The sequence below is a fragment of the Engraulis encrasicolus genome, chromosome 8 (assembly GCF_034702125.1).
Source record: "Engraulis encrasicolus isolate BLACKSEA-1 chromosome 8, IST_EnEncr_1.0, whole genome shotgun sequence".
NCBI classification, from domain to species: domain Eukaryota; kingdom Metazoa; phylum Chordata; class Actinopteri; order Clupeiformes; family Engraulidae; genus Engraulis; species Engraulis encrasicolus.
The window spans coordinates 24,294,837-24,317,613 of NC_085864.1; the positions used below are offsets into that span (position 1 = coordinate 24,294,837).

At 45.4% G+C, this 22,777-nt stretch overlaps 1 protein-coding gene across 2 annotated transcripts in view; it reads right to left on the bottom strand.

Annotated features, from left to right (window-relative positions):
- Positions 1–22,777, bottom strand: part of aplp2 (amyloid beta (A4) precursor-like protein 2) — a 77,597-nt gene that overhangs the window by 20,453 nt on the left and 34,367 nt on the right. The window contains exons 2-7 of one of the 2 annotated variants that reach the window (XM_063205264.1): positions 15,945–16,112; positions 14,324–14,453; positions 3,874–3,986; positions 1,470–1,693; positions 684–940; positions 118–285 (exon numbers count right to left, since the gene is read on the bottom strand). In XM_063205264.1, coding sequence (XP_063061334.1) covers positions 118–285; positions 684–940; positions 1,470–1,693; positions 3,874–3,986; positions 14,324–14,453; positions 15,945–16,112 — 1,060 coding nt within the window. The remainder of the gene's footprint in view (positions 1–117; positions 286–683; positions 941–1,469; positions 1,694–3,873; positions 3,987–14,323; positions 14,454–15,944; positions 16,113–22,777) is intronic. The other variant, XM_063205265.1, reaches the window with a different exon arrangement.

Genomic DNA, 22,777 nt, shown 5'->3' on the forward strand with positions numbered 1-22,777 from the left:
CATTGTATTCATAGATCGAGTTGTCATATCACTGACAAGAGAGGTGTGGAGATTATGGGAGGGACCCTCCACCAGCACGGTCGTCGGGTCGGTCGACACGGTTACGGTTGAACTTACTCAGGCGCCGGCATATGTTCATGCAGTACTCCTCCGTGTCGAAATTGTTGCGGTTGCCGCCGCAGCCTCCGTAGATGAAGCGCACGCACTTCCTCTGGCGTGTGTCGAAGACCCAGCGCGGCATGGAGGCGCGGCAGGGGCCAGTCTCAGCCTCCAGAGAGCAAACGGCTGCCGGGGGACAGCAGTTAGAGCCTCCCGCCAGCAGGGGCAGCACTTAGCACTGCTACCTGCTACTGCTATTGTATGCTACTCACTACTAAGCTTAGGCTACCAATTCAAGCTAGATACATAAGCCTTGTTTGGAGCCAACATGGTTTCTTGTGATATTTATGACAGGTTATAAAGGCAAAAAGGACAGACTGGCATATTTACAGTCCGGAAATATGAACCGGACTGTCGTGTCCACTTGTCGTGGAACTTGTCGATGCCAATCAAGTTCATTTATTTTAACTGTTAAAGAACTTTCAATTCTACACAAATAAAACTCTGTCCAAAAAACTTAAAATGCTTGCTGAAATCATTGTTTCAAACAAACAAATAACAAATGAATAAAAAGCACTGCTTACCCTTAAGAGTTTTGTCGTCCTCAGTCTCATCATCGTCATCCTCATCTACGTCATCGTCATCTGGTTCCCCAGCAAACGTCTCCTTCTTCTCCTGCTTCTCCTGGCTGTCGCGCTCGTCCTCCAGGTCTTCATAGCCGTAGTTGTAATCAATCTCCTCATCCTCCTCCTCATCGTCATCCTCCTCCTCTTCCTCCTCCTCAACTGCAGGTACGGTCTCCTCCTCCCTCTGTGTGGGCTGCTCGTTGGCAGGAGCCTCACTGTAGGGTAGAGGGAGGTGTTATTGATGTAACGTTAGGGATAGGGTGACCATCTCCGTGACAACAAAAAGGAGGACATATTTTTGGACGGGGGTTCTGCATTCCGCCCCAGAAAAGGTTGTTTTTCTTAGATGCAATTTCATGCATTTTAATCAATTAGGCGTCCGGCTTGATGCTGTGCCAGACGCCGGACAAGGCATCGAAAAGACGGACGGTCTGGCCACCCTGGTTAGAGATGTAATGATGGGCTGATTGCAGGTCTTTTGTTACAGTTAAATGTGTACACATGTTTCAACAGACTGTTTTGTCCGCCAGAGGTTGAAAGTTAAGCTACAGTAACAAGTGAGCAAGTTAACCATTTAAGCAGTATTGTGGAATGAGTAGATGACATGACAAGGTCACATGGGGACACATGGACATTGGACACGCACGCACGCACACACACCAAAACGCAGACACACAGAAACGCAGACACACAGAAATGCAGACACACAGAAATGCAGACACCCAGAAACACAGACACACAGACCTGGCTTCCACAGGCTCGGGGTCCTGTGGTTTGCTCTCCTCCAGGGCCAAGTAGTCTACTTCCTCCTCCTCGTCCTCCTCTACCTCAGCGGGAAGGGCGGCTGGCGCGGGCTCCTCGGGCCGGAAGGGCGGGCAGCACACGTACTCTGTGCCGTGGAACTTGTCGATGCCACAGGGCAACAGCATGCCGTAGCTGTGCAGCATCATGCTGGCCTTGACACAGGCCTGGAGAACGCACACACACACATGCACACACACACACACACACACACACAAACACACGCACGCACACACAAAACAGACATGTAATGCTTACATTATTAACTAAACCTAAAGCCTATGGTGCAAGTACAACATTTTACTTTATACTTCAAACTCTACTACATACTTCACTATAATTAAATATATAAATGTATCTAATTATTATAAAATGTATAAGGTGTCACTACACATTGCCTTATTAGTCTCGTCATCTCACAAAGTCTGCTGAAAAAGCGAGTGATTTTGAAGGCCAAAATGCAGTCAGACTGTAGACTGAAAGTGTTGCACTTAACCTATAATGTAGAAGGGCACAGAGGCAAGAGGGTTAGACAACCCTAGAAACATATATAGGATATGAAATAATCAGGCCGTCATGTGTGTAACTTCCTTGTACAAATTTACTGTACATCTAAATGTGCATGTACGGAGGTAGCGAAGGTAGAGTTTGTCAATGGTCAAAACGGAGTATGTATTACAACTCAGAACAACAGCTACAACATGGCATTTTGTGTGGATGTGTTAGCCTAGCCGCACTACATGCCCCTTGCATCAGCAACCGGTTTTCGCTGCCTTCCGCAACTGTACTGAATTCAATGTTGCTAGGCTAGGACGGGCTATGGATGTATGTGTGTGTGTGTGTAAGCCACATGAGGCTAGGCTATGGATGTGTGGGTGTGTGAGAGCCACATGTGAACTGTGTGTGTCGCGTGTGAACTGTGTGTGTGCGGTATGCTGTGGCCTCAAAGGTAGGCCGGGCCAACAGGGATTAGTGGCATTACGGCTAATCTGACTACAGCCTGCAATGTGACAGCTTCTTTGGCCATGAACGTTCAGACAGAGAGAGAGAGAGAGAGAGAGAGAGAGAGAGAGAGAGAGAGAGAGAGAGAGAGAGAGAGAGAGAGAGAGAGAGAGAGAGACACTGAGCAGACAGATAAGCAAAAGACAAAAGAACTGTTTGAGTAAGGGCTTGTGCCACCTAAAAATACCATGTGAATGTAAACATTTCTGGGGGCATAACGGGGACATTTCTGATGATTTTTTTGTGCGAAACAAAGTGGAAGTAAAGTGCAAGCAATCTCTAAACACCAATCAGAGCAAAACAGATGCCTACGAGACCACCAACTTCCTCCCATGTCACTGTGTTTAAATATAGACTCGATTTATTGCCCCCTCTTATTGCCCTATTGCCCCTGAAAGTCACTGGACTCGTCCTAAACGTTGTTGGCCTGGTGCTGCACTCATTCACACTAGCTGGGTGTGCTATATTTAGGGAAGGAAACAATGTTAACGACATCCTCTACAGTGGACGACATAATGAAGGTGTCAATATTTCGGATATTTTATTAGGGACCTTCACACGTTGAGGATGCATGGAGGGGGGAAACGTTTTGCGTGCACTTTCGAGAAGCACTGTATTTTTATTTAATGAAAATGTATTACTACATAGGCTACATTGGTGTACCGCTGTAGTTCCTTTCCATTGATTAATGGACACACGTTTGTGCGTCCCATTTATTCAGGGCAGACGTGTGTCCCACAGAACAGTAGTCAAGGTGGGTGGGTGGTTAGCCGGTATCAGAGACGTGTGCGCCAATCATCACTGGAAAGCCTATGTAGGGCAGCTTCACATGAAATTAGATATGAGAAAACATATCTTATACAATGCTTTTATAAAGTGGAAATTGTGCTACCAATAAAAAAATCGGAATATTTTCAGGGGACCTGGTCAAGGTGCGAGGTGATTATAGTTAAAGGTGTACTGTGCAATATTTTTAGTAGTTTATTTCCAGAATTTATGCCGCCCATTCAAACATGTTACGTTTTTCATGAATACTTACCACCACCATTGTAAGTATTCACTATGACTGGGAAAATTGCACTTTTCATACATGAAAAGGGGGATCATTGTCTGCCACTTTGAATTTCCAGATACAGAAATTTTAGCAGCAAAACTGTACTTTGGTCAGACTGGTAAATATTAGTTCATTATTTAGTAAATATTCATGAATGGTCAAATTTGGCAGTAGACAGTTTCAATGAGCAGCATAGTCACAATACCTACTCTGGCCACCATCCTACACAGTCCACCTGGACTATAAAGAGCTTAGAGAGAGGGGGGGAAACCCTGCATGTCCGGATCTTACCTCCTTGGCCACGCCATGCCACTGCTGGTGGCTCACGCACATGTCCATGCGCTCCTTGTGGAAGAACTTGCATCTCTCAGGGACCAGCAGGACGTCGCTCACAAAGTCCCCCACTAGAAAACAACAAGACAGACACAGACAGAGGGAGACAAAGGGGAGGTCAGGAGAGACAACCACCACCACAACAACAAAAGGGAGACTGGAGGAAGATCGGCTCTTGTAGATGTGGACCCCCCACCCACACACACCCACACACACACACACACACACACACACACACACACACCCACACACACGCACACACACACACACACACACACACACCCACACCCGTCCCACACACACACACCCACCCAACAACACACCCGATCCTAAAAAGAGAATATTTAATGACAGAAGGCAAAAGCTGGTCTCATTTATAATTCATGGCCATCTGATACTTTGATCTTCCTTACAGCGGTATTACAAAGTGGGCGGGTGACACTTTCATAGCAGGGGCATGTCTCCGCGATCCCGGCGCGCACACACTGTATACACATATACACACACACACATACACTGTGGAGAGACACAGTTGAGCAGAGCACTAGACCAGGGGCCTATACTACAAAGCAAAGAGTAAACTAGGTTAAGGGAAACGGTAAAACCTCTAATAGAAGAGCCTGAAGTCCTCGTTTTCTTAAGAAAATGAGGACTCCAGGCTCTTCTGTTAGATGATTCAGGACTAGTGTGTGGTTACTAGTTACTGCTGGACCCAAATTTTGCGACCAACAATCCACTGTACATTTCAGTAGTAATAGCCTGGGAAATTTGGGTGGGGACATCAATGTTGGTTTGATTGCTTAAAGAAAATTGGACCTGAACCCTGTTTTTCGAAAGTATTGTTGCTAACCAGTTAGCAACTTATTAAGTAGCCAATGGAAATTGCATTGCAACCAAGTAAGAGGCTAATTAAGTTAGCAACGATGCTGTCGAGAAATGCACCCCTGGCCAGTGAACAGGAGATGATCAAGACAAAACCAGAGGAGAGTCTGGAGATAGAGCTCGGAATGTTCAAACCAAGAAAAGAAGGATGATTTGAAAACCAACAGACCACAGCGAGCGGCAGGTACGGTGTCATTGCCTGTGGTCATCCAATCAAGAAAGGCATTTAAAAAGGGATCAGCATATCATCTCTTTTTTTTGTTACTCAGACAACATTGGGAGATTAAAAGTGAGATTTCTGCCTTCAATATCCTGCTCCTCGGGTTTCTCACTGGCTCGTATTTCTCCTCTGATGCTAGGAGAGATCTCAACAGGGCCTGGAAATCATGCTCTGTTTCTACTCAATTAGGCATCTCAATATCAGCTCCTATGTTTCAGTCTCTGGACATCCTTTGCTTCAGGGGATACAAGACACACATGCGCGCGCGCACACACACACACACACACACACACATCTGCGCAGTGTGGAGCACTTAGCCAGCCTGTGACAATGAGGCTGCTGAAAGTTAGAGACAGAAAGAGAGAGAGAGAGAGAGACAGAAAGAGAGAGAGAGAGAGAGAGAGAGAGAGAGAGAGAGAGAGAGAGAGAGAGACGGTATGGAGAGACAGAGGGAGAGAGCTAGGAGATTATTTGTCAATTAGGCCAGATTTTATGATAAAGTGCCTCTTGTCATTTTCTTCTGTTCCCCCTCTCCCTGGCATTCCACCCAAAGGGTTTTAGAGGAGTTATCTGTGATGAGGCGGATGCATCGTTGAAAACAATGATGAGATCACTCCAATGCCCAAGACACCCTTGAAGAACCAATGAGAAAACACCATTTTGCGGTGATCTTAATATTCATCCATGTAAAATGAGTCATGTTAACAATACATCTCATGAAACATCCGGATATATGAGATCCGGCTGTTGAGTTGGTCAGCATTCGGTGTTGCGGGCAGCAGAGGTCAACCATGTGCAGGACTTAAAGGGGTATGCCACTATTTTTGGGGCTTAATACAGTTAAAATCGTTGGCCAGAGTTTATAAAGGTGGTAAAGTGTCTTATTTTTCATGTTAAGCTTTGTCTCGCTGTAAGACAAGTTAAAAGAGGCAATATGTCGCTAAGCTAGTGAAAGTCAATGGATCCGTGTAGCATGCTAAAATGCTACACGGATACATTGACTTTCACTAGCTTAGCGACATATTCCCTCTTTTAACTTGTCTTACAGCAAGACAACGCTTAACATGAAAAATAAGACACTTTACCACCTTTATAAATCCCAGCCAACGATTTTAACTGTATTAAGCCCCAAAATAGTGGCATACCCCTTTAAGTAATCAAGGGTCACCGTTCATCCATAGTGAAGGTGCGTTATCTAGTGGACATTTCATTTAAAAAAAATATATATTTTAAAGGTTTTTTTGCCTTTATTTGTGACAGGACAGTGGAGCAGAAACAGGAAATGAGTGAGGAGAGAGAGACGGGGAAGGATCGGCAAATGACCCTAGCCAGAATCAAACCCGGGTCGCCAGCGCAGCAACCCATTGCCCCATTGTTAGGCCACGGCAGGGCCGTAGTGGACATTTCAAAGTAAAAAGAAAAAGAATCCACTCACTTCAGATCTGTGAAAGTAAATGCATCTATTGCACAGCTCTGAAGTGTGTGGATCATTTCCTTTTTAACCATGTGTAAACAAACCGCAATGCTCAACAGAGAGCCACAGCTATGCCAAAATGACAGTGACTAAAAGGTGCATTATTAAATACACTTTATTGCAACTGATGTGGCTGCCATTTAGACCACTTTAGAGAGAGTGTAGTTGTGGTAAAGCACCAAGAAATGAAAAGAGAGATTGAGGGAGAAAAAGAAAATGAGACAGACGGACAGAGCAATCAAAACAACAACAAAAAACAGAAAACATTTGAAAATTGTGCAATTTTGCTTTTTCCCAATTTTGTCTTGTTATTTTATTTTGAGGGAATGGACTGTACACAAGAGCAGAAAAGAAAAAGAACACGAGTTCCTTGGAAATGAAAGTAACTAAAGTGCCATTATTTTGTATGCTGGAAATGGGGTGAATCAACACAGCAAAAAAAGAATTGAAAGGGAAAGTGAAAGGGTAGGGGGACACCCCCCACATATGAACTCCTGACAGGCAAACACCTACCCAAACACATTACACTCGTCTGAGTGACCATGATCCAGAACACATGCTAAGTGTTCTAGGGAAACGAGAGAGTTGAGAGGAAAACAGGGAAGTTGCAAATAGCACAGCACAGCCAACAGCTGTCTGTTCCCCTTTCCAGGAAAAGAGCAGACTCATCACGGTCCATCTATTTTTCTCCAGAACCACAATCACTCTCTAGAGCGTCACGAGTCATTAAAGGGCCAACCAATGTCACTGGGTGTTTTTCTTGCAATAACAAAACCTGAACTGAACCATGGTCGATGGTTTTGTAATACAAAAACAAAACAAATCAATGTTTGTAGTAGAATGAGGGTCACACTGATAGATACACCATGCAATGATATATGATGATCAACTGACAACTGACGGAGGTGGTCCCGCGCAGTTCATCCCCCCCTCGGGGCCACTAATTCTCCACCTCGTCAACGCATCGGTTCGGCAATGGGAGGCACAGTACAAGACCACTGAGCTATAGGGCCGGTCCGATAACCAAGCGCTACCGCACTATATTGAGGTTTCGGGAGGGAGGTTTACGAACGTTCCAAGCCACACTCTGCTAGTTGGCCTCTGTTACATATGCACATTAATAAGCAGCTAAACTGAACAGGGGAGACACATGTCTCCTCTGTTACATCATCTACAATATCCTTCCTTACTCTGGTAAACAGTATTGGTAGGCTACACCATCACATATATAGTGCATCAGTCCATTTAGATATACCTAGTGGTACAACTTGTTAGACAAAATGCAGTATTGTTCAATGATACTGCATCATTTATATTTTTGTCATGCTTTGAGTTTTGTAAGACAGGTTGTACAATAGTGCTGAATTAATTATATAGATGCACTACTACAGCGACACAGTGAAACAAAGAGTCTTTTCATCTCTGTGGTTTCACAAAAGACTGTTTATCCCAGCTGTATTTATTGACTTAGGGCTACTGTGCTGTGAGTGCAGGCAGGTGGGTGGGCAGGCAGATGTGTATTGGTTGGTGTTGACCGGCTGCACAGCTCTTTTTGCATGTCTCTCCATAATATTTGCCTTTTAGTTTTCACCCATGGTAGGACATTCACCAGCCGCACCCTGGAAAAGTGCTGTTGGGAGAACTTAGAAAGGCCACGCTGTGCACACAGATGTGTTTGCATGTACTTCCCCAGTAGCACACAGCTTGGTCTTCTTGCTCATTTGTTTCAATAGACTGATTGTGAGCTCAGCACTACCAAGTAACAATAGGAGATTGAGCGAAGCCTACTGACTTTCTCCTAAACAAAACACCTATCCTCCCCCATCATCCTTCACTACCTGCCTCAGTCAGCTTATCTAGTGAGTCCTACAATTACACACGCGCACACACGCACACATACAATCTTCCCCCGCTCAACTCCATCTCCTCCATGACTTCCTGTCAGCCACGAGTGCGTCTTCCTCCAATATAACACATCCATCCTCAACCATCTTCTTCCATCCTCTTCCCACATGGCTACCCGTCTCCCTCAGCTCCCAGTGTGTCTTCCTTGTACCCACATAGACATGACATATTATAGACCCAGTCGGCAACTCTGGGCCCACCCATGAAAGTGCTTGTTTTCCCCTCCGAGTGCTCCACCTCCACCCGCTGTATGTGGTGGCTAATCAATATGCCTAATGACTGGCAGTGATTGGCGCCGCACAACCAACGAATGGAGCATTCGGAGGGGAAAACATGCAGTTTTATGGGCGGGCCAGAGGTGCCGACTGGGTCTATACAATCCCCCATCTTCCCCTGCTCTCGTTCATGAACATCTCTCTCTGGCCCCCATCCTCCCACATAGTGAGGATATCCTTGTCCTCAATGGATACCCGTCTCTGGGCAGTCATCTCCTAGTGAGTCTTCCTCTTACACACAGCTCCTCATCCTCCATCCTCCCCCATCTCCCTGTCCCTCTTCTCCACGGATACCTGCCTCTGGTCGGCCAGCTCCTTGTGTACCCTTCTGTGTCACACACAATACCCATCCTATGCAATCCTTGTCCTCAATGGCAACCTGTCTCTGGGTAATCATCCCTTGGTGAGTTCTCATCTTACACACCAACCCCATCCTTCTCCATTTGCCCCCATCCTTCCCCATTTGCCCCCATCTTTCCCCATTTGCCCCCATCTTTCCCCATTTGCCCCCATTCTTCTCCTCCACGGCTACGCATCTCTAATACCAGTCAGCGTCTAGTGAGTCTCCCTGTCCCTGGGTCCTCAGCCGAGTCCTCCATCCTCCCCCATCCTTCTCTTCCATGACTACCTGTGTCCCTGGGCTGAGCAACTCCTCTGGGACGGCTGCCGCAGCGAGGCCATGAGGCGGCACAGATGGGAGCGTTTTCTTCCCCCCAGAGGCCCAGCAGCTACATGCTGAGGGATTGGTGAGAGATTAGCAGGCAGGCAGGGTGGATGGGTAGGCAGGCAGGCAGGGTGGATGGGCAGGCAGGGTGGCAGGCAGGCAGTGTGGACGGGTGGTGGGCAGGCAGGCAGGATGGGCAGGCAGGCTGGATGGTGGGGGATGCCTGCCCATGGAGGCTTTTAGCCCTCAAGCCCAGCGATCAATCACTGGACAGAGGCGGGAGAGGAGAGGAGAGAAGAGGAGAGGGGAGAGGATGAGAGGAGAGGAGAGGAGAGGAGAGGAGAGGAGAGGAGAGGAGAGGAGAGGAGAGGAGAGAGGAGACTAAACAAGACAGCACTGTGCCCAGCGGTGTCCACGCTGTGTGGAGTCTTCTTTTTTTTTAATATCACACCTTTTGTGCTACGTCTGTAGTCCGTACTGTACCCACCATGCTAGCATTTCTTTTTTCAAACCCCTAAAAATGGAGCATCAGAAATGGCTTCTGTCCCCATTTAAGTTTAAGCTTTGAAAAACCTCTCAAGGTTGTGTTGGAGACGTAGAGAGAGAGAGTGAGGAGAAATAATAATGAAGGCACAGAGCTTTGTAAGTCACGACACAACATCCTCTCATTTGTTATTTCCTTATCTTGTCACCTGTACCACACTACACACCATGCAGATGCGATTCAGCAGAGCATTAACAACCCAGCAACCTTGACTGAAATGCTCAGCGTCGCTAACCTCTTAGCATCCTTGTTGTTACACTGCCACGCTCTAACACCAAGAGCTACATCGTCTCTACTCTGTGTAATAACTAATCTGACTGTACGAACCAGAAAAAAGACACAAGTTCAGGTTTTTAAAATGAAAATGCATCCGCGTGGGAGTAGCTTGCGATATAACAAGAAAAGAAGAAATTAACTAAATTAATTAAATAACTCTTGAGTTCCCTGAACCCCACCAGAATGCACAAGTCATTTTCCTTTCTTAAAATGGCCTCTTTATGTTCAGAGTTAATCTTAGACTGCGTGCTGCATATTTCATAACGTGAGACACACCACTGAACCATTTTCACTGTGTGTGTGTGTGTGTGTGTGTGTGTGTGTGTGTGTGTGTGTGTGTGTGTGTGTGTGTGTGTGTGTGTGTGTGTGTCCTTCACGCCTCTTTGGCTTCAGTAATTCTGTAACTGGCTTCGGCAAAAATCATTAACAGGCAGTGTTACTTTTTCACAGACCCACATCGTCTGGCACCTATTGACACAAAGAATGACCAAGGTGGACTTTTCCGATAAGGCCGGAGATCTTCAATACACTTTCTCTAGCATCTAACATCGGTTTTGATATCGGCTACAGTGCAAACCCAAACATGTTTCGTCATGTGATAACACACTTTCCTTGACATGTTTGATGTCAGATTGTCTTCCGCTGCACATTGGACCGCAGTTTCAATTTTGACGGGCAGTTAGTCAACCATTCTCAACCAGCTGACCGCATCATCATCACCACCACAGTAATCTATTCGCACTAAGCTGTAAAACACCCAGCAGTTGATGGGAACAACCCGTTGTTTTCAAACCGTGTCTGTGCCTATTGGCCAACACTTTGTCGTCACTCCCTGACAACCCCATCCGATTTGCATCCAAACATTCAAAACAGATCGAAACAAATGTCCTGCGTTGCGATGGGTCAGCCAGATTCAGGGCATTGGGGCATTCTCCGAGGCTAGACCCACTCGCAGGCAAAAAATAATTTTGGCAGCTGGCAGGTGGGCCTAGTTTACTAGGCTACATGTAGTTCTGCTGCACATTGTCCCACAGCTTCACTTTTGATCGGCAGTTAGTCAGCCATTCTCAACCAGCTGACCGCACGCATCACCACCAGCACACAATAATCTATTGGCACTAAGCTGTAAAACAGCCGGCAGCTTGCAGCTTCTTAACGTCACTGGTCTTCCCCTTGGTCTCCGCGACAGGATCAGAGAGTCTCAACACCGTTGTGAAACACAGAGCTGTCAGACTAAACAACAAAGCAGAACGAGGAGTTTTTCACATCTTTAAAAAACTATTTTGGACACTGCAGGGTACAGAGCAGTGGGGGAGATGGGAACAAGCTGTAATTCGCTGTTGATTGCTGCAGAAGCAGAAGTTTGGGGGAGAGGAGAGGTGGTGCGGGCGCAGTTTTGTAATTGAATAGCACAGCTTGATTATGAATGATGTCTATCTGGGCTGATAACAGGCCCCGGCAACAACCACGGGGCACAAAGACAGATGACAATAGACTACACGAGCTCTGTGCCAGTGGATGACATTGTACAGGGGACAAGGGACACTTCAGCTTTGCATGATTATGAGCCAGTGCCACACTTTGCACGATTTATGACAGGATGTCCACAAGCACAAATACATTATAGCATTCACGAATTCCATATCTTGGCAGCTTGTCTGCAGAGTGTGTAGAATAAACATGGAGCACAGGTGAAAGGCTAAATCTCAAAGAGGAAAAATAAACAGTCCGTTTGTCCCAGGAAGAAGCGCGCAGTAGACACAAATGGCGTGTGAGATTCTGACAGTCCATCAATCAAAACAAGCCAAACAAACTCCACGTTTTCCACCACCTCCAACGCTAGAGCGTCAGCAATTTGCTCTACCTATTCAGTTCTGCCTTGGTCGCCACTACGAAAACCTGCAGTGATTGAAACGAGAGAGAGAGAGAGAGAGAGAGAGAGAGAGAGAGAGAGAGAGAGAGAGAGAGAGAGAGAGAGAGAGAGAGAGAGAGAGAGAGAAAAAGCGCCATCTCTGGTAGCCTCTGCCTGTCAGCCCATTTCACAGTCCACTGACAACACTAATGGCTTTCGCATCTCAGCCCCCAACTCAACGCCACAACTCAATCAGACAGAATGAACAAGGGGAAAGATGAGAGGAGAGGAGAGGAGAGGAGAGAAGAGGAGAGTAGATAAGAGGAGAAGAGTGTAGAAAAGAGGGCAGCAGAGGAAGAGAGGAGAGGAGAGGCAAGGAGAGAGGAGAGCAGAGAGGAGAGCAGAGGAGAGGAGAGGAGAGGAGAGGCGAGAGGAGTGGAGAGGAGAAGAGAGAGGAGAGGAGAAAATTGGTGAGGAGAGAGGTGTGGAGAGGAGAGTAGAAGAGAGGAATGCAGGAAAGGATAAGAGGGGAGAGGGGTGGGAAGAGAGGAGAAGTGTGTAGAGGTGAGGAGTGAAGAGAAAAGGAGAGGAGTGGAGAATGTAGAGGAAGAGAGAGGATATGGGAGTGGTAAAGAAGACAGCAGAGGAGTAGAGAAGAGAGGGGAAGAGAGAGAACAGAAGATAGGATAGGAGAGGAGAAAAGTGGAGTGAAGTGGAGCGAGAGAGGTGGAGGACAAATCGGAGAAGAAACACTGGCAAAGTGTAATGTGCTTTTAGCGTCGCAATTTTTTCAGCGGAAAGGAGTGGGTGCCTGCCTGCTTTGAAAAGAGCTGTGAAAATCGTCAGACAAATATTCTGGCTGCTTTATACATCTGTAAAAAATAAATGAAAAGGACAAGTGGAACGAGCAATGTTAAAAAACACTAGTCAGGGGAGCTTCACATTTTTCACTGTAGCCGTGGAGGAGAGACATCTAAGCTTGAACGTTGCTGTTCTTGCTGTCTGCCGTGGGGAGTTGAGCAGCAGCCCTGACAATTCATAAGGCCGAGATGGCACTGAGGCCACGATCAATTATGGAGGGCTCCTCTCCTCTCCTCTCCTCTCCTCTATCCTGCTCTCATCTCCTCTCCTCCACACTCCTCTTCTCTCTTCTCCTTTCCTGCATTCCTCTCTTCTCTTCTTTTCCACTGTCTTCTCTTCCCCTCTCTTCTCCTCTCCTCCATCCTGCTCTTCTCCCCTCCACACTCCTCTCCTCTCCTACACACGCCTCTCCTCTCCTACACTCCTCCTCTCCTCTCCTCTCCTCTCCTCTCCTCTCCTCTCCTCTCCTCTCCTCTCCTCTCCTCTTCTCCTCTCCTTCCTTCTCCTCCCCTCCACTCTCCTCTCCGGTGGAACTCCAAGATGGCAGCTGGACTGACACACCAGAGACCAGGCAGCAGCAGCAGCAGCAGCAGCAAAGAGCATTGAATATGAACAGCTCTTGTTATGAAGTCCATTTAAATGCATTTTTTCCTTTTTTTATTTGGTGCAAAGATGGCATCGGGACAATTGGAGCTGAATTAATGTCATTTGATTTTTCCAAATGAACAAATTGAAAACAAAAGAACTGCCATGTCACCGATGCTAACTAAGATGCCAAATACAAACACGTTTCCATGTTTTTGTTCATGTTTCACCATGGATATGCAGTGTTTTGGAATAGAGTTCTTCATGTGCAAAGCTGGGAAGGGAGTTCTGGTTGTAGAGTCAGCCACACGTCCATCATGCGTCAGTCTATACGAGACCTGGATACACTTAACTACACCACAGAACGGAACGAGTACTGTACATCTCAGTACATCCCCGATTCAATTAATGAACATCAAACAACACTGTTGACTGGAGTGCCGTTTCCCGCTAGTGCACATTGGCTAGGATTAGCTGTTGAACAAGCACACATGACCTTTGGCAGTGTTTATTATTATACCCGCCCTTGCTGCAGGTGCACCTGTCATGGCACTGCACTGCTACCTGGAAGGAAAATAAAGGTCCGCAACACTGAGAATTCGAAACGTCGTGCTATACATTTTTTGGGAGCATCAAACAGTCACAGTACCAGTACCAGTACCAGTACAGTTGCACTGTGATGAAGGACTGAGAGTCCGAAATGTTGTGCTATTACATTTGTTGAAGCATAAAACAGTGTTGCGGACCTTCATTTTCCTTTCAGTTGCCTTATTTTTGGTCCTGCACCCGTGCTCATGTGGTCATGTGGTCATGTGCTCATGTACTCATGTGTGCGTATTCTCTGACGTTTAATAATGTACTGGTACCTACCTAGGCATTTGTATGGCACCACGATGTGGGAGTGTCCCTTGCACTGCTTCTTCCCCGTCCGGCACCAGTTGTCAATCTTCATCTGCTGGTTAGCCTCCACCACATTTGTGATCTGCAACTCAGGGTACATCTGGGCACAGGAAAGAGAGAGAGATGGAGGGAGAGATGGAGGGAGGGATGGAGAGAGGGATGGAGAGAGGGAGAGAGAGAGAGAGAGATAGGGAGGGAGGTAGAGAGAGGGGAGGGGGGGGGGGGGGGGAACGCAAAACAGAAAAAGAGGTAGAGAGAGAGTAAAGAGAAAAGAGAGGCAGAAACAGAGAGGTTGAGACAGGAAGAGAAAGAGACGGAAGAGAGGGAGAGAGCGAGAGAGAAAGGGGGAAGAGAGAGAGCGAGAGAGCGAGAGAGAGAGAGATAGAGAGAGGAAGGAGGGAGATCAGTGATCCGTCCAGAGTAATCCTCAGATGCCATGCAGTCAGGTGTGAAATTACACGCTATTTAATTTCTCCTGAGATGTCATCAGAGATGCAGGACAAAATGGACAAGGCCGCCCTCTAAGCACTCGCCGCATGTCAAATGATGATGGTGACACGCATGTGCAATAAGCTGGAGAATATGAAGGTTGTACACAAGAGGAGGGGAATGTGTTTCTGCGCCATGTAGGGAAGAGAAGCTACCAGACTTGCGTTTGTGTTTGTGGATGTGCGTCAAACTAACATGCAAATTAAAACCAAATGAGAAACATAACCTTGTTTGTTTTAGATGGCCAAAACATGCTAATACATTTTGGTCGGTAAATTTATTTTGTCCATCTAGCTACCACGTTGCCTACCACTTTGCATTTGCTTTTACTGCATAGTTGCATCCAGTGACGTGTACAGCCATACCTGCCTTATTCTCTGTGCCAGTACATCAGTACTGTACCAGGTGTTCAGTCTCTCTCTAGCTTTAGTGCTAACGTGAAAATGAGCAACAACACAGATTGCTCTGCAGTGTAGCGCCATTTACATCCAGTTTACTGTACGATGTAAGTGTCCTTTGCACTTATTTGCGTTACCTAGATGTGAGGAATGACGCACAGTTCATGGTATAAATTGGCAATGTGTGATATTCTTAATATCTTCTAGAGATTTTGCAAGGAATGGGTTTTTTTTTTGGTTGATTGCTCCAAGTGCTGGAGCATTCGCAATCAGAGAGATGGCAATCCAGCCAAATGTGATTTCAGATTCTGATGAAAGCTCAGGTGTACAACCCTGCTCCATCTTCTGTGCTAACATGCAAATGAGCAGAAGCACAGGAGGCACGCACAATCAGTGCCGGTGTTCGTTCCCGCACCTAATAGCGAACCGGCTGGCATGTTCACACCGCTTTAGTGTTTGCCAAGTCGAAAGTTGTTTCGAAATGTGAAGCGGAATTTTTTTTTTTGCTGTTGGAACCGTGACGACAACGTGAACATCAGCAGCTTCATCCGAGTAATACAGTTACATGCAAAAAAATGTTCAGAGCCCTGTATGAACGCGGGTGATTCACAGGTAAGCACTTTAGTTTCCGAACGCAACTGGTGTGGACACGGGTACCGTTCTGGTCAGCCTGAAAACAGTAAAACTAAAATCTGCGGCGTTACCTCTTGGCAGTACTGCAGCACGCCCTCCTTGGTTCCTGCGCAGCTCTTGGTTCCGGAGGGGTCCGGCTCCCAGCGACCTGTCTGGACGTTCACGTGCATGTTGAGCTTCCCGCAGAACATGGCCACCTGGGGCTCGGCCACCGCAAACACCGCATTGGCAGGAAGTGCCTGTAGAACAGAGAAAAGAAAGCAAATACTGCATTGTGAATGGTCATTCTAATAAAGCATATTTGAAGTTGAACAACAACACTGGTTGATGAATAATAGGGCAACTATGCAATCTTATGAGCCGTTTTCTTTTATGCATTTTTATTTCAGCTTTATTTCACTATGGTAGTGACAATGAGACGGTTGCCTCTTTTCCAAATGAGCCCTGATACCTTTCATGATGCAGACCTACGGAGACGGGCCATAATAGTAGATCATGCTATATCTTATGACACACGACATTGTTGATTCTGAATAACAATAGCAATGTCAAGAAGAAAATTCCCTACAATACGATACGATTCATGATTGCCAAATTATTTACAATGATACACAGCCACAGGAATATCCTGGAAGTACATGGCTGTAATATCAATATTCTGAGCACGGCCCTAACTCATGTCACGGCCACCATAGCTGTGAAACTGGCTGTAAAATCCTTTAGGTGGTCCAGTCGTCTGTAACACATGGGGGCATTCCACAGGCTGAACTTGTTATTGCTGCTCCGACAAACCCCTCGCTTTTCTCGCTCACGATCCGGCCAGCTAGTCAACACTCTGCTACATCTCAAGGACACAGACACAGCAGGAGGACGGAGGGCAAAACAAACTCTACAAATACCATCATGGGGCTGACAAGACACCTAGGACACACAGTCAGACTCAGACCGGAGCGTTATCTTCTTGGGGGTTGGGGGTTTTATTGTTGTGTGTGGCCTTCACCCATTCCCACACACACACACACACAAACACACACACAAACACACACACAGACACGCACACAGACACGCACACAGACAGGCACATAGACACGCACACAGACACGCACCGGACTGGACAGCCGGCAATAGAACTAACGAGGTGCATACAGTGTGTATGTATGCTAGATAGGGCTACACAATGTACAAAAGCTGATAACTCTCCTGAACGGTGACTTGTGATTACAGATAAACATACTGCACTTTATCTATTTTTGTCATATTTTAGCTTTGTTTTCAGCGCAAAAGGAGTGAGACGTCACGCCTACAATGAGAAGCTCACTGCATAGCTAATGGCTAGGGCTGCGCAGAATATGAAATGTGATGACACTCCTTCATGCTGTGATTAAAGTGACTTATATTCTGAAGTGCTGAATATATTTTGGACTTCTTTTTAGCTTCATTTTCATCATGCTACTATTATGTGCTGTGCTTCAGATGCAGGTAGTGAACTACATGTTCTGGGTATCTTTTAAATTGGTTTTCGCTTCTAGCGCCATAACAGTGAGAAGCCTGTGATTTGTGGGCAGGGTTGCCAGATGAGGCAGATGATTTCCAGCCCATAATCGCGGGAAACCACCCTATCTGGCAACACTGTATGCGGGGGAGGGCTTCATCTGTTCTGCTAAACATTTTGACAAGCAGAGTGCAAAAAATGTACAATTTGCAGATGTGTTTTGTGATATGAATATTATGGCAATGTATGCTGTATAATATTTTCCAGTCCATATACTGTACGTAGGTACATGTGCATATCTTTAGGCATGCGTGTTAGAAAGTCTGTCCATGAGTAACAGTGTTGCATGCGTGTGTGCAACGCTTTGTGTATTTTTGTATGCGTGTCTTTCCTGCAGCTCTCTTTCTCTCCCTCTTTCTCTCTCGATCTCTCTCCCTTTCCCTTTCCTTTTCCCTCTCTCTCCAGTTCTCTCTCTTCCTTTCCCTCTCTCGGTCACGCTTGAGGACACCTGCTCTTCCTGGGCGCAGTGGAACAGAAACACTGGCAGGAGGAGAGGCTCTCTCCCTCTCCCTCTCTCCTGCAAATAGATCATTCACCCCTCATGGCGCACACACAGATTGCCAAGCATTTGCTGCAGAGTGAAACGAAACACAGCAAAGCACAGCATAACACAGCCCAGCCCAGCACAGCACAGCCCAGCCCAGCACAGCACAGCAGAGTTCCACTGTCATCAGAAAAGCAGCTGTGCATACACTGTGGCATAAATAAGCGTCACACACTGTAACGGATGACGCCTGGCTCTGGAAACAAAAAGATCTGTATCTTTTTTTTCTTTCTCAGATGCCCCTCTTGCCTACGGCATTGGTAATTGGTGGAAATGGAAAACTGGGCTTGTGTAGTGGAGTGTCGAGTACATAGCAGATAGATAACAGCACTGGTCCTCCCACATGCAGAGTAGTAGACTATACAGAGAGGCAGTGTTGCCAGATGTGTCTGATCAAATCCCTCCCAAAGGGTTCTCAAAAAACGAGAAGAGGCGCTAAATTCCGCCCAATTTCAACAAATTGCATTGATTTATATGGGCATAAAACTGCAGGAAACCCCCCCCGCCAAATGGACGATTTTTCCCAATTTTACACGCAGACGGCTATCCCAAGCAGCCCAATTGGGTGGGTGACCACCCAATCTGGCAACACTGCAGAGAGGTCCCTCCTCTCTCTCTCTCTCCCTCTCCCTCTCCCTCTCCCTCTCCAACAGACAGGATGTGCCCTCGCTTCCCCCAGTGGTCCTGCCGCTCCGCTTCCTTTGACAGGATGGAGCTCCACCCAACCAGCCGGACGGTCGGCCATTAACTAGCCCTGAAGGAGGACAAACACAGCACAGGTCCAGGCAGTGCTAACTAGCCTCGCCTCACAGTGCAGTACTGTGCAGTGCAGTTGCAGTCACAGCCTTGACCAGTCACCGAATGCTAGTGGGTGGTTGACATGACGCCCTGTTTTTACGTAACATTAGTTAAAAACCTACAAAATTGATATTTTTCCTCTTGAAAACAAATGTAAATGAAAGAAGATGTGGTACATCATGTTTCATATTAGTCTTCGATGAGAAGAAACATTTTTGTTCAGATTCATGGAAAGGTTTATATGCCAAATATCCTGTGGTGTGACTTAACATTAATCCAACCTGTAATATATACAACTATAAAATAAACCAACAACATTTTGAATAATTTATAAAGCATTTGGCATGATTGCATAAATATTAACCTTATTTTTAAAAATATGAATGTGAAAAAAACTCAATATAGTAATATTAACTACAAGTTCAATTTCGTAAGCAAGAAATGTAATTTCAAATTCTTTGTATGACCAGTGCATGTAAAGAAATTGACAATAAAACCTACTTGACTTGACTTGTAACACAAATTGCGTCCTGCGGGGTGACATGTAAGTCAGGTTTGTGGACGGGCAGCTGCAAGGCCAACTACAAGGGTCTTAAAGACAGGCTCATAACCAATACCTCAGTTATTGGAGAGTGGTGTGGAACTTTAAGGTGACTATTAACCTCTTAATATGTCTACATATCGCGACGTTTCTGTCACACAATGCTTTGGTTCATTTATGGTGTCCCTCAGTTTTTTTATGAGTGAAAACACATAATGACACAATATCATTATCTAGTTAGCATGAGCTCGGAGGTCAGTCACGAATAAAAAAGGATTAACATGGCCAGAATGCAGTGAATTTCCTGTGGTGTGACTTCATGTTGTGTGGTGTGACATGCTTAGGCATTGTGTTACTCAATCCTTACTTATTTTTCATGCATCATGCAAGGATATAAGGATATCAGGAGATTTATTTGTCACATTCACACAATTATTTCAAGTAATACAGTGAAACCATGCAGTGAAATTACAGTTACAGCCTGCACGATGTAGTGTGTGTGTGGGGTGGGGGTTAAAGGAACAATAGCAGAAAGAGCATTGGGGGTATGTTTGTGCAGAATATTAATCATTTTATTGTATCTTACAGAAATGTCACACCAATGATGTCACACCGCAGGACACATTTTGCCAAAATGGCAAAAATTAGGCGAAATTCCAGGGAACACTGACATCCCCATTTTTTCCTTTTTTTCCACCCATTTTTTCAGGAATTAAAATATGTTTCCTCTTTTAAGTGCGTCACGGCCTTAAACATCAACCACCCTAATAGCCACGTCACCCCGAAAACAGGAAAAGCTTTTATCAGTCGGCTACATAGAGACTAGATAGAATGGAGGAACGTTATGGAATCCAGTTATTATGCACAATATATGGTTGGCTATCATTAAATGCAAATAGGACTCCTGTGAAAGCCGAAGCATTTCTACAACTCCAGACATCCTGGAGGACGACAACCACAGGTCCAGGCAGCACCAACCAGCCTCGCAGTGCAGTGCAGTGCTGTCATAGCCTTGACCCGTCACCGAATGCTAATAGTCACGTCACCCCGAAAACAGGAAAAGCTTTTATCAGTCTGCTATCATTAAATGCAAATAGGGTCCTGTGAGTGTGAAAGCCGAAGCGTTTCTACAACTACTCCACACAAGCACTAACCAGCCTCACCGTGTAGTGCGGTGTGATGCGCACACTAGCCTTGGCCTGTCACCAAGCATCTATACAGTACCCCCCCCCCACCACCACCAAAAAAAAAAGCTTTTATCAGTCGGCTATCATTAAATGTAAAAAGGGGTCTTAACCAGCCAGTACAGTAAAAGCAGAAGCAGTGCTTAACATTCGCAGGCTGCTCTCAAAGCTAGCAGGAGCAGGAGCGGCCCAGCCCAGCCCTCTAGGTCTCTTAGCAAAACAGACATTACAATTAATGAGAAAGCCAAATCCGTTTGAGTACAGTACTCCCATATAGCCCTCACCAAAGGGGAGAATATGTGCCAGCTAGCGCGAGAGAGAGAGAGAGAGAGAGAGAGAGAGAGAGAGAGAGAGAGAGAGAGAGAGAGAGAGAGAGAGAGAGAGAGAGAGAAAAAGAGAGAGAGAGAGAAGAGAGAGAGAGAGAGAGAGAGAGAGAGAGATAGAGAGAGAGAGAGAGAGAGAGAGAGAGAGAGAGAGAGAGAGAGATAGATAGATAGATAGATAGATAGATAGATAGATAGATAGATAGATAGATAGATAGATAGATAGATAGATAGATAGATAGATAGATAGATAGATAGATAGATAGATAGATAGATAGAGAGAGAGAGAGAGAGAGAGAGAGAGAGAGAGAGAGAGAGAGAGTGAACCCCGTCACTTCAGAAATATCTCTTCCCTGCATGGCTTCCTTTACATAATTTATGAACTACCAAAAAAAATCCTTTACAGTCTCCTCATCCGTTAGCTCCTTCTTCCCTCTTTTAACCAGTCTCTGCGTTTAACCGTGTCAGGCTTTGGTGTTGGGCTTTATTGTAGAGACTCTTTGGTCAACTGTTTTTTTGAAATTCACACCACAAATAAACATTGACAACATGTCAAGCAGTAAAGGAAAAAAAAAATCAAAGCTACAGACTGAGTTGATTTATAAAAATGCATGGCAATGAATATGTGCTGCTATATTTGGGACGTTCATGCATGCCTAGATAATTTTTAAAATCTGACCTTTCAATGTTTTATAGTTTGCAAAAACATAAGGTTCACTGGCTTGGATAGTGGATTTACAACCCAATTCATCCTTTATTCACACTTGGCCCACTACTTTACACCAGCTCCTGTAATGCTTCCACTTCACCAATTTAAAGCCCAAAACCTTTAGCTTACCCAACTACTGAATGCCTCAGGCACGTTACTACATATCATATTCAAGGACTTCTCAAGGATTCTCCAAGCATATGCAGTCAAGTTCAAGGACCTTGCATATGGTATATTATGGCTGCAAGATCAAGGTTTAGCCAACAGTAGCCGCGGGACAATGGAGGGCATTGTGAACTGGTCAAGCCACCAGAAGAATGTGCTTGCTTGCACAACCTCTCCTTATCACATACAACACAATACAATGTGAAGACAAAACACCACAGGCAGACAGTCAGACCCAAATACAGATTGTATTGAACATGTTATTTGTTAAAACAATATTGATTTTGTTTTGCTGTTCAAAAAAATGCAGTTTAGTTCATTTTTATTGTTTTATATAATACTGGGAAAGGTCTGGAGGTTTCAACAATGTATTGTAACTGGATAAAGACTTTGAGATTGAGATTATAATACTAAAGACTTACAAATAGCTTGTTGAACATTTGTTGAGATGTTGAGATCATACATTTATGCTGTATTGTAGTAAGTGAGTCTAACATGTGGCCTCTTGCCGTGTTGCTGTTAACAAATTGTGAACAGCCCTAGAGTAAAATTACACAATATCTGAACTGAAGACGTAGACTGATTACATTCTTCATAGGCTACGTCCAGCTCATGGAAACTGAAGCATCAGATTACCAGATGTAAAGAAACCATTTGGTAGAATTTAGACTCAAACATGAACAAACATGACTGGAATTAATTCCCTCACTCTATTCCCATGTTCAGTCATTCTTAAGATATGTGATATGTACAACATTTCATTCTTCCCAGTGCATAAATACAAAGATGCCTTCGGGTTCTCTGCTGCATAAATACAAATACTAGAACATCCGATAATAGATAATAAGGGATAGTGGTTTGGAGTGGACAGCCACAATATTATTCACCTCAGACTCGAGCATTATATAAAACCCTGAAAAGAATGCCATCACATCACAAAGGTGGTAGACCACCACCACAGTTGCCATTCATGACTCATGACGGTCTTTTCAAAAGCCTCCCATCAAGTCCGCAGCATACTGTGACAATCCACTTCAGAGACACTGTAGTACTGGCCAAAGTAGGGCAGTGATGAACACTACACAGTG